This window comes from Dromiciops gliroides, chromosome 4 (genome assembly GCF_019393635.1).
Source record: "Dromiciops gliroides isolate mDroGli1 chromosome 4, mDroGli1.pri, whole genome shotgun sequence".
In the NCBI taxonomy this organism is placed as follows: domain Eukaryota; kingdom Metazoa; phylum Chordata; class Mammalia; order Microbiotheria; family Microbiotheriidae; genus Dromiciops; species Dromiciops gliroides.
This window is the reverse complement of record NC_057864.1, coordinates 493,948,306-493,960,908: the sequence shown is the minus strand read 5'-3', so window position 1 is coordinate 493,960,908 and position 12,603 is coordinate 493,948,306. Positions and strand designations below refer to the sequence as shown.

The 12,603-nt window shown below is 40.9% G+C and overlaps 2 protein-coding genes across 7 annotated transcripts in view; both read right to left on the bottom strand.

The window, feature by feature from the left end:
• Positions 1–12,603, bottom strand: part of LOC122753494 (UDP-glucuronosyltransferase 1A7-like) — a 140,911-nt gene that overhangs the window by 25,358 nt on the left and 102,950 nt on the right. For 2 of the 5 annotated variants that reach the window (XM_044000883.1, XM_044000884.1), the window contains exon 1: positions 3,610–4,566. The exons of 1 other annotated variant lie outside the window; for it this stretch is intronic. In XM_044000883.1, coding sequence (XP_043856818.1) covers positions 3,610–4,473 — 864 coding nt within the window. In that variant the 5' untranslated portion in view covers positions 4,474–4,566. Of the gene's footprint in view, positions 1–3,609; positions 4,567–5,225; positions 6,146–12,603 lie in introns of those variants that run through there. 2 more of the 5 variants (XM_044000881.1, XM_044000886.1) reach the window with 2 other exon arrangements.
• Positions 9,739–12,375, bottom strand: LOC122753499 (UDP-glucuronosyltransferase 1A3-like). Of its 2 annotated transcripts, none has more exons than XM_044000891.1 (2): positions 10,690–12,375; positions 9,739–10,519 (listed from the first exon to the last, which is right to left on the bottom strand). In XM_044000891.1, exons 1-2 carry the CDS (start codon positions 11,551–11,553, stop codon positions 10,487–10,489), a joined length of 897 nt encoding a protein of 298 aa, XP_043856826.1. In that variant the 5' UTR covers positions 11,554–12,375; the 3' UTR covers positions 9,739–10,486. The 2 variants fall into 2 exon arrangements, with proteins under 2 accessions (XP_043856826.1, XP_043856827.1); XM_044000892.1 differs by having other exon boundaries at positions 9,739–9,989; positions 10,690–12,373.

Below are 12,603 nucleotides of genomic sequence, written 5' to 3'. Positions count from 1 at the left end.
CCTCTGGGTCCACCTTGGGCCATCTACTAATAGGAGATCCATTGAAATGTAATCAGATTTGCTGATAAAGGGTGAAATGAGCAGAACTAGGAGAATGCCGTATACAGTAATAAAGATATTGTACAATGAAGAACGATGCATGACTTTGCTCTTCTCAGCAATACAATGATCCAAGATAAATCCCAAAGGATTTATGATGAAAAATGCTATCCACCTGCAGGGGAAAAACTTATGGTGTCTGAATAGAGACTGAGGCAGAATATTTTCTTCCTTCCTTCCTTCTGAGTTTTCTTGCACAAAATGACTAATGAAGAAATATTTTATACTATTGCACATGCATAACCTCTATCAGATTGCTTAACATTCCAGGGAGGGATAGAATTTGGAATCCAAAACTTTAAAAAACCCAAATGTTAAAATTGTCTTTACGTGGAATTGGGGGGAAATGAAATATTATTTAAAAATAAAAAAAGGAGAGGGGGCAGCTAGGTGGTGCAGTGGATAAAGCACTGAGCTTGGATTCAGGAGGACCTAAGTATAAATCCGGCCTCAGGCACTTGACACTTACTAGCTGTGTGACCCTGGGCAAGTCACTTAAACCTCATTGCTCTGCAAATAAATAAACAAATGAATAGATAGATCAATAAATAAACAGCAAATTTTAAAAAATTAATAAAAAAGAACTGCATCTAATTTTTAAAAATACAAGTCATTCCCCAATTGATAAACAGTCAAAGGATTTGAAAAGGCAGTTTTCAGACAAAGAAATCAAAGTTATCAATAATCATACGAAAAAATGCTCTAGATCATTATTGATCAGAGAAATGCAAATTAAAACAACCTTACACCTATTAGATTGGCAAGTATAACAAGAATAGAAAATATTGGTTGTTGGAGGGATTCTGGGAAAACTGGGTTGCTAATCCACTCTTTTTAAAAAATTTCTTATATTTTTGAGGGGCAATGAGGGTTAAGTGACTTGCCCAGAGTCACACAGCTAGTAAGTGTCAAGTTTCTGAGACCAGATTTGAACTCAGGTCCTCTTGAATCCAGGGCCTGTGCTTTATCCACTTCACCACCTGGCTGCCCCATGCTAATCCACTCTTGATGGGTTGTGAAAAGATTCAACCATTCTGGAGAGCAATATGGAACTATGCCCAAAGGGCTATAGAATTGTGCATACCCTTTGATCCAGCAATACCCCTACTTGGTTTATATCCCAAAGACATCTCCAAAAAGAGAAAAAGACCTATTTGTACGAAAATATTTCTAGCAGCACTTTTTTTGTGGTGGCTAAAAATTGGAAATCAAAAAGATTTCCCATCCATTGGGGAATGGCTAAACAAGCTGTGGTCTATGATGGTAATGGAATATTCCTATGCAGTAAGAAATGACAGACCAGATGACTTCAAAAAAGCTTGTAAAGAGATGTAGGAAGTGATGTATTGGGAAATGAGCAGAACCAAGAGAACACTGTACAGAGAGACAGCAATATTGTTCGATGAAGAACTGTGAATGACTTGACTATTCTCAACAATACAATAATCCAAGACAATCCCAAAGGACTATTGATGAAACATGCTATCCACCTCCACAAAATTAACTGATATTGATGGAACAGACTGAAGCATGATGTTTTACACATTCTTTCATTAAGTGAAAAATATAATGATGTTTTGCATGTTCATACATGCATAACCTATATCAGATTGCTTGCTGCCTTGGGAAGGAGGGAGGGAAGGAGGGATAGAGATTGCAATAGAAAAATAGAAATAAAAATGTTTAACCAAAATAAAAAAGTAAATGAAAAATAGGGGTTTAATAAATACTGGCTGAATTAAAAAAAAATGTCAGTCTCTCCCTTTCCACTGATCTCTAATCAAAAATACCCTCAGAACCAACTGGACTGACAACACTTATACATAAGGATCACAGCCTCCCCAATTTTGAGGTCCAAGGGGATTTAGAAAGCATCTCAAGCAATCCCCCCATTTTACGAAAGAGAAAACTGAGACCAAGGGAAAGGAAAGGATCTGCCCAGGACTTGCTGCCCACTCTCATTGCCAATTTTCTTCTATCCCTTTCCATTAATCAGTGGTCTGCACCACACTGAATTTCCTTTCTGCTGACTTCTTCCTTCCTTCCTTATGATGTGGTTTCTGTTCCCATCTGACTTGGCTTTTCTGCTCTATTGGCCACTGGTATCTCCTCCTTCTTCCTTGGGTTTCTCTCTCCCATCTTCTCCTCTACTCTTCTCCTCCTCCTTCCTCTCTAGCTTCCTCTTTGACTTTCTGTCTGAGTTTCATTTTTATCATAAAAGTATTTTATTATTTTCTAGTTACATGTAGAGATAGTTTTCAACATTTGTTTTTATCACATTTCTAGTTTCAAATTTTTCTTCCTCCATCCCCTCCCCAAGGCAGGTTATGTATGTACAATCACATTAAACATATTTAATCTGCATTAGTCATGCTGTGAAAGAAGAATCCAAACAAAAGGGAAAAACATCAAAAAAGAAAAACAAAAAAGTATAAATAGTATGGTTCAATCTGCATCTAGATCCCACAGTTCTTTTTTTTCTGGATTTGGAGAGCATTTTCCATCATGAGTCCTTTGGAACTATCTTGGACCATTGTATTGCTGAGAAGAGTCAAATCTATCAGAGTTGATCAACACAGAATGTTGTTGATACAGTGTACAATGTTCTCCTGGTTCTGCTCATTTCACTGAGTTTCATTCTTGAGAGACTGAAGGTCTCTTGAACTCTCTGATGTTCAGCTGTAAAGTCCTAAGGGAAGGGATTCACCTCTCATTTCTCAGAACTCTTTGTCCTTTATTCTACCAAAGTCTACAGTGTGTGTCCAGTCATGCCTGTTGTTGTATCACAAAGAGAAGATGATGTGGTCATATGTACCCTTCATGTCTGCTCATATGAACATTTCTCCCTTCTTGCTCAGAAACGTGTCCTGATTTATAATTCATTCATTCAGAATACTGGAATGCTCATCTTCTGGACCCTGAGGCCAGCTCACTATTATCTATGCCACACTGCCTCTCTGTCTTAAATCATTTCTCCAGAAGTATTTACTGAATTGAATTAGCATCACAATTGAAGCACAAATCAGAAGATTTTCCCCAACTTCCCACTCCTCTTCACCCAAGCCCTTCCATTTCTGCTCATGCCCTGCTACCGCCGCCTTTAGTCACCTGGATTCACAACTTTGGGTTGGGTTCTGACTCTTCTGCAACTCCAGTATCCAGTCACTTCCCACGCCTTATTGAGTCTATGTTTATACCATCTGTCATATCTTCTCCACTCACAGAGCCTCCAACCTGGTCATGGCCCTCATCACCTGATCTTGCCTCCTAATGACTCCATGGGCTAAGGCCTCTATCCTCTTCTCATTCAATATCCTCCAACAAAGCATTTGTGATGTTCCTACAGAAAGTGTCACAAAACTTACAAGTCAATCTTCTCATCACAACCTGGGTAACCAAATAGTTGGGGATTAATGAAAAATGTAACCAGATTTTCTCTTAGAAACAACATGCTCAAATTTACGCCACTGGGTGGCACCTGCGATGTTGGCTAATGGATCACATACCAACCTGAGAAAGCTGCTTGGCACTGGCACAGTTGATGCCCCCAATGAAGACCATGTTTGGCATGATAGGTTTAGGGAAATCCATCACAAAGTCTGTCCTCATAAGCCAGACCGATCCATGCTTGAAAACATCTACTATGCTCACATCTCTCTGAAGGAGTTCTGAGGCCAGGCTTGCAAAAGGTGAATACATCATATGGCACACCACACTATGAAGCAAAGGGTATAGAATGTTCTTTACCCGCTGTAGGAATGTCATCTTGTCTGTGTTGTCTGTAGCCAATCTGGGGATATAGGAAGATGGATCTGGGCACTGAGTGCTTTCAGCATCTACACGACATGGGAGTCCTCTCAAGAAGTAAACAGCTGGAATGGACAGATACTGTGCCACAAGGGCTCCACAGGGAAAAATGGGATCGGTTAAAATGGCATCATAGTGGGCTTCTTCCAGGGACTTCAGCAGTTCCTTGTTATACACTAAGTCTGCACAAAATCTAAAATACATGGCATTCATTCTCTTAAAGAGTGCAACCGTGTTAAAAAATCTCTTGATTAAAGGTTGAGGGTCAAAAGTCAGTTGGAATTCAGACTCTGTCAACTCTTCAAAGAGGTCCTTGCTGAAATTGACTGGAAAGGTCTTCAGAGTGTAAAATGGCGCTTCCTTGATGCGCACAGATAGCTCTGGTGACAGGACAACACTCTCATGGCCTCTCAGGCTGAGCTCCTGAACCACTTTATGCATGCTGAGCCAGTGGCTGCCATCCATGGGGACCACCAGCAGCTTGCCCCCTTGGACAAAGCCCAGGCAGGCAGCACAGAGAGCCAGCCTCACCAAAGCCCAGGGCCAAGGTTGGAGGCCTGTGGCCATCTCTGCAAAGTCCAGGCTCCCTAAGAAAGAGCAGGCTGTATGAACTCTACTCTGTTCCTTGTCACAACTTGGGAGTTTTCATACCCTGAGCTTTATCTTTATCTCGTCATGGAAGCAGTCAATTTAAGGAGGCAAAGGTGATTGGAAGAGAAACTGAACCTTTGGTTCTTTACACATATGATTGCTTTCCTTAGATTAATCATTAAAAGAAATGTCAATATCTCTCTCTCCCTCTCCATTGATCTGTCCTTCTCTGCACCAAGAATATACTCAGAGAAAAACTATATTGACAACACTTGTACATCAAGAACACAGACTCCAAAATCTTGAAGTGTGGGGGGAATTGAGGCATCTCCCTCAATCCCCCATTTTAAGGAAGAGAAAACTGAGGCTAAGGAAAGGGAAATCTTCATGATTTCAAGTCCAATATTTTATGCACAAAACCAGGTCTCCTGATTCCCAAGGACCTGAAGGAAGCTAGAGGCTATGGGAACACAAAGAAATCACAGTAAACAGCATTTGCAAGCAAAACCCCTCAGATAACTCCTTCTGCCTCAATCTGACTCTGCAGTTCTGCCTCATTCAAAAACTGTCACAAAACTTACAAGTCAATCTTCTTCTTATCACAGCCTGAGTCACCAAATGTTTGGGGACTAATGAAAAAGGTAACCAGATTTTCTCATAGAAACAACATGCTCAAATTAAGCCGCTGGGTGGCCTCTGCAATGTTGGCTAATGGATCACATACCAACCTGGGAGAGCTGCTTGCTACTGGCACAGTTGATGCCCCCAATGAAGACCATGTTTGGCATGATAGGTTTAGGGAAATCCATCACAAAGTCTGTCCTCATAAGCCACACCGATCCATGCCTTAGAATGTCCACTATACTCATGTCTCTCTGAAGGAGTTCTGAGGCCAGGTTTGCAAAAGGTGAATACATCATATGGCACACCACACTATGGGGCAATGGGTATAGAATGTTCTTTACCCGCTGTAGGAATGTCATCTTGTCTGTGTTGTCTGTAGCCAATCTGGGGATATAGGAAGATGGATTTGGGCACTGAGTGCCTTCAGCATCTAAATGACATGGGAGTCCTCTCAAGAAATAAACAGCTGGAATGGACAGATACTGTGCCACAAGGGCTCCACAGGGGATAGCAGGATCAGTTAAAATGGCATCATAGTGGGCTTCTTCCAGGGACTTCAGCAGGTTCTTGTTATGGACCAAGTCTGCACAAAAGCTAAAATACATGTCAGTGACTAGTTTCAAGGTTGTAATAATATCAAAAAATCTCTTCAGGAAAGGTTCTGGGTCAAACATCAGTTGGAAATTATTGTGTGTCATCTCCCGGAAAAGGTCCTTGCTGAAACTGACTGGAAAGGTCTTCAGAGTGTAGAGTGGTCCTTCCCTGATGTGTATGGACAGCTCTGGTGCCAGGACAACACTCTCATGGCCTCTCTGACTGAGGTCCTGAACCACTTCACGCATGCTGAGCCAGTGGCTGCCATCCACGGGGATCACTAGCAGCTTCCCTCCTTCGACAAAGCCCAGGCAGGCAGCACAGAAAGCCAGTCTCACCAGAGCCCACTGCCAAGGTTGGAGCCCTGTGGCCATCTCTGCAAAGTCCAGGATCCCTAAAAACTGCTCTGTTCCCTGTCACAACCTGTCAGTTTTAATAGCGTGTACCTTATCTTTATCTCATCATGGAAGCAATCAATTTAAGGAGGCAAAAAGTAATTGGAAAAAGACAACATTTAGTTCTTCACATATATGATTGATTTCCTTAAATTAATCATTAAAAGAAATGTCAATTAACTCTCTCCCTCTCCACTGATCTCTCCTCCTCTGTACCAATAATATACTGGAAGAAAAACTGTCTTGACAACACTTGTATGTCAGGAACCCAGCATCCCAAATTTCAAAGTGCGAGGGGATTTAAAAGTCATTTCATCCAATCCCCACATTTTACAGAAGAGAAAAATGAGGTCAAGGGAAGGGAAATTTTCACGACTGCAAATCAAATATTTTATGCACCAAACTAGGTTGCCTCTCATAATTTGTAAAATATGGGTTTGGACCCAATGGTCTGTGAAGTCCCTTAAATCTATAAGCCAATGAGCCTAATGCACAGAGACCTAAAGAATCATTTAAGAAGCCCAGGTGCATGTCATACATCTCCTTTCTTTAACTAAGAAGGAAAACAAACCCATGAGAAGTCAAGTCCTTCTTGGTTCTTTCTGTTCACGGCAGAAGGAAGATGAGAATGTGGGTCTCCTGATTTCTAATGACACTAAAGATTGGGGAACTAGAGTCAAGGAGGACACAAAGAAATCACTACAAGGAAAGGTTTGCCAGAAAAAAAAAATGATTCCACATTTATGCCTCCCCAGTCCATCTCTACAGGTCTGTCTGATTCAAGAAATATCACAAAGATTAAAAAGAAAGCCTCTGGGTCCACCTTGGGCCATCTACTAATAGGAGATCCATTGAAATGTAATCAGATTTGCTGATAAAGGGTGAAATGAGCAGAACTAGGAGAATGCCGTATACAGTAATAAAGATATTGTACAATGAAGAACGATGCATGACTTTGCTCTTCTCAGCAATACAATGATCCAAGATAAATCCCAAAGGATTTATGATGAAAAATGCTATCCACCTCCAGAGGAAAAACTTATGGTGTCTGAATAGAGACTGAAGCATCATATTTTCTTCCTTCCTTCCTTCTTTCTTTCTGAGTTTTCTTGCACAAAATGACTAATGGAGAAATATTTTACATGATTGCACATGCATAACCTATATCAGATTGTTTACCATCCCAAGGAGGGTCAGGTCATGAAGGGAGGGATAGAATTTGGAATCCAAAACAAAAAAAACCCAAATGTTAAAATTGTCTTTACATGGAATTGGGGGGAAAGGAAATATTATTAAAAAATAAAATGGGATTGGGGGCAGCTAGGTGGTACAGTGGATAAAGCACTGAGCTTGGATTCAGGAGGACCTAAGTATAAATCCGGCCTCAGGCACTTGACACTTACTAGCTGTGTGACCCTGGGCAAGTCACTTAACCCTCATTGCTCTGCAAATAAATTAAAAAATGAGTAGATAGATCAATAAATAAACAGCAAATTTTTAAAAAGAAGAATAAAAAAGGAACTGCATTTAATTTTTAAAAATACAAGTCATAGGGGCAGCTAGGTTGTGCAGTGGATAGAGCACCGGCCCTGGAGTGAGGAGTACCTGAGTTCAAATTCGGCCTCAGAACATTGACACTTACTAGTTGTGTGACCCTGGGTGAGTCACTTAACCCCAATTGCCTCACCAAAAAAAAAAAGTCATTCCTCAATTGATAAACAGTCAAAGGATTTGAAAAGGCAGTTTTCAGACAAAGAAATCAAAGTTATCAATAATCATATGAAAAAATGCTCTAGATCATTATTGATCAGAGAAATGCAAATTAAAACAACTCTGAGATATCACCTTACACCTATTAGATTGGCAAGTATAACAAGAATAGAAAATATTGGTTGTTGGAGGGATTGTGGGAAAACTGGGGTGCTAATCCACTCTTTTTAAAAAATTTCTTTTATTTTTGTGGGGCAGTGAGGGTTAAGTGACTTGCCCAGAGTCACACAGCTAGTAAGTGTCAAGTTTCTGAGACCAGATTTGAACTCAGGTCCTCTTGAATCCAGGGCCTGTGCTTTATCCACTTCACCACCTGGCTGCCCCATGCTAATCCACTCTTGATGGGGTTGTGAAAAGATGCAACCATTCTGGAGAGCAATTTGGAACTATGCCCAAAGGGCTATAGAATTGTGCATACCCTTTGATCCAGCAATACCCCTACTTGGTTTATATCCCAAAGACATCTCTAAAAAGAGAAAAAGACCTATTTGTACAAAAATATTTCTAGCAGCATTTTTTTTTTTGTGGTGGCTAAAAATTGGAAATCAAAAAGATTTCCCATCCATTGGGGAATGGCTAAACAAGCTGTGGTCTATGATGGTAATGGAATATTCCTATGCAGTAAGAAATAACAGACCAGATGACTTCAAAAAAGCTTGGAAAGAGATGTATGAAGTGATGTATTGGGAAATGAGCAGAACCAAGAGAACACTGTACAGAGAGACAGCAATATTGTTCGATGAAGAACTGTGAATGACTTGACTATTCTCAACAATACAATAATCCAAGACAATCCCAAAAGGATATTGATGAAACATGCTATCCACCTCCACAAAATTAACTGATATTGATGGAACAGACTGAATCCTGCTGTTTTTCACATTCTTTCATTAAGCAACAAATATAATGATATTTTGTATGTTCATATATGTATAACCTATATCAGATTCCTTGCTGCCTTGGGAAGGAGAGAGGGAAGAAGGGATAGAGATTGCAATAGAAAAATAGAAATAAAAATGTTTAACCAAAATAAAAAAGTAAATGAAAAAATAGGGGTTTAATAAACACTGGCTGAATTAAAAAAAAATGCCAGTCTCTCCCTTTCCACTGATCTCTAATCAAAAATACCCTCAGAACCAACTGGACTGACAACACTTATACATAAGGATCACAGCCTCCCCAATTTTGAGGTCCAAGGGGATTTAGAAAGCATCTCAAGCAATCCCCCCATTTTACGAAAGAGAAAACTGAGACCAAGGGAAAGGAAAGGATCTGCCCAGGACTTGCTGCCCACTCTCATTGCCAATTTTCTTCTACCCCTTTCCATTAATCAGTGGTCTGCACCACACTGAATTTCCTTTCTGCTGACTTCTTCCTTCCTTCCTTATGATGTGGTTTCTGTTCCCATCTGACTTGGCTTTTCTGCTCTATTGGCCACTGGTATCTCCTCCTTCTTCCTTGGGTTTCTCTCTCCCATCTTCTCCTCTACTCTTCTCCTCCTCCTTCCTCTCTAGCTTCCTCTTTGACTTTCTGTCTGAGTTTCATTTTTATCATAAAAGTATTTTATTATTTTCTAGTTACATGTAGAGATAGTTTTCAACATTTGTTTTTATCACATTTCTAGTTTCAAATTTTTCTTCCTCCATCCCCTCCCCAAGGCAGGTTATGTATGTACAATCACATTAAACATATTTAATCTGCATTAGTCATGCTGTGAAAGAAGAATCCAAACAAAAGGGAAAAACATCAAAAAAGAAAAACAAAAAAGTATAAATAGTATGGTTCAATCTGCATCTAGATCCCACAGTTCTTTTTTTCTGGATTTGGAGAGCATTTTCCATCATGAGTCCTTTGGAACTATCTTGGACCATTGTATTGCTGAGAAGAGTCAAATCTATCAGAGTTGATCAACACAGAATGTTGTTGATACAGTGTACAATGTTCTCCTGGTTCTGCTCATTTCACTGAGTTTCATTCTTGAGAGACTGAAGATCTCTTGAACTCTCTGATGTTCAGCTGTAAAGTCCTAAGGGAAGGGATTCACCTCTCATTTCTCAGAACTCTTTGTCCTTTATTCTACCAAAGTCTACAGTGTGTGTCCAGTCATGCCTGTTGTTGTATCACAAAGAGAAGATGATGTGGTCATATGTACCCTTCATGTCTGCTCATATGAACATTTCTCCCTTCTTGCTCAGAAACGTGTCCTGATTTATAATTCATTCATTCAGAATACTGGAATGCTCATCTTCTGGACCCTGAGGCCAGCTCACTATTATCTATGCCACACTGCCTCTCTGTCTTAAATCATTTCTCCAGAAGTATTTACTGAATTGAATTAGCATCACAATTGAAGCACAAATCAGAAGATTTTCCCCAACTTCCCACTCCTCTTCACCCAAGCCCTTCCATTTCTGCTCATGCCCTGCTACCGCTGCCTTGAGTCACCTGGATTCACAACTTTGGGTTGGGTTCTGACTCTTCTGCAACTGTTTATACCATCTGTCATATCTTCTCCACTCACAGAGCCTTCAACCTGGTCATGGCCCTCATCACCTGATCTTGCCTCCTAATGACTCCATGGGCTAAGGCCTCTATCCTCTTCTCATTCAATATCCTCCAACAAAGCATTTGTGATGTTCCTACAGAAAGTGTCACAAAACTTACAAGTCAATCTTCTCATCACAACCTGGGTAACCAAATAGTTGGGGATTAATGAAAAATGTAACCAGATTTTCTCTTAGAAACAACATGCTCAAATTTACGCCACTGGGTGGCACCTGCGATGTTGGCTAATGGATCACATACCAACCTGAGAAAGCTGCTTGGCACTGGCACAGTTGATGCCCCCAATGAAGACCATGTTTGGCATGATAGGTTTAGGGAAATCCATCACAAAGTCTGTCCTCATAAGCCAGACCGATCCATGCTTGAAAACATCTACTATGCTCACATCTCTCTGAAGGAGTTCTGAGGCCAGGCTTGCAAAAGGTGAATACATCATATGGCACACCACACTATGAAGCAAAGGGTATAGAATGTTCTTTACCCGCTGTAGGAATGTCATCTTGTCTGTGTTGTCTGTAGCCAATCTGGGGATATAGGAAGATGGATCTGGGCACTGAGTGCTTTCAGCATCTAAATGACATGGGAGTCCTCTCAAGAAGTAAACAGCTGGAATGGACAGATACTGTGCCACAAGGGCTCCACAGGGAAAAATGGGATCGGTTAAAATGGCATCATAGTGGGCTTCTTCCAGGGACTTCAGCAGTTCCTTGTTATACACTAAGTCTGCACAAAATCTAAAATACATGGCATTCATTCTCTTAAAGAGTGCAACCGTGTTAAAAAATCTCTTGATTAAAGGTTGAGGGTCAAAAGTCAGTTGGAATTCAGACTCTGTCAACTCTTCAAAGAGGTCCTTGCTGAAATTGACTGGAAAGGTCTTCAGAGTGTAAAATGGCGCTTCCTTGATGCGCACAGATAGCTCTGGTGACAGGACAACACTCTCATGGCCTCTCAGGCTGAGCTCCTGAACCACTTTATGCATGCTGAGCCAGTGGCTGCCATCCGTGGGGACCACCAGCAGCTTGCCCCCTTGGACAAAGCCCAGGCAGGCAGCACAGAGAGCCAGCCTCACCAAAGCCCAGGGCCAAGGTTGGAGGCCTGTGGCCATCTCTGCAAAGTCCAGGCTCCCTAAGAAAGAGCAGGCTGTATGAACTCTACTCTGTTCCTTGTCACAACTTGGGAGTTTTCATACCCTGAGCTTTATCTTTATCTCGTCATGGAAGCAGTCAATTTAAGGAGGCAAAAGGTGATTGGAAGAGAGACTGAACCTTTGGTTCTTTACACATATGATTGCTTTCCTTAGATTAATCATTAAAAGAAATGTCAATATATCTCTCCATTGATCTGTCCTTCTCTGCACCAAGAATTACTCAGAAATAAACTATATTGATGAGCCGTATATGTCAGGAACACAGCCTCCCAAATGTCAGTGTGGAAGGGGATTTAGAAATAATCTCATCCAATTCCATTATTTTACAGGGGAGAGAACTGACGCCAAGTGAAAGGAAAGTACTTGCCCAGGAACTTGGCTGCCCACTCACATTATCAACTTTCTTCTGCTACCTTATCTGCCCATTTCCCATTACTGAGTGGTCTGCAGCAGATTGAATTTCCTCCTAACAAGGACTTCTTCCTTCCTCTCTTATGATGTGCTTTCTGTTCCTGTCTGATGACTTTTCTGCCACACTGGCCAATGGTGTCCCCTCTTCTTCCTTGGGTTTCTCTCTTCCATTTTCTGCTCAGCTCTTATCCTCAGCCTTCTTCTTTAGCTTCCTGTTTAGCTTTCTCTCTGAGTTTTATTATTAAAAGACCCCAAGGTCTTTTGAGCTCTCTGATGCCAGGTACAGGATTCCCCCTATCCTTTCTCAGAACTATGTCCCCTGCTCTACCAAAATCTCCAGTGTTTGTCAGATCATCCCTGCTTACCTATCATAAAGAGATGATGACATGGTCATATGACCTAAGTCTTCTCTCCTTCAAACTCTGCTCTGTTCCCTGTTACAACTTGGCAATTTTAATATCCTGTGCCTTGTCTTTATCCCATCATGGAATCAATAACTTGATGAGAAAAAGGTAATTGGAAGAAAGTGAACTTTCACATACATGATTAACCTTATGAGATTAATCATTAAAAGAAATGTCAGAGTACAGAGTGTCC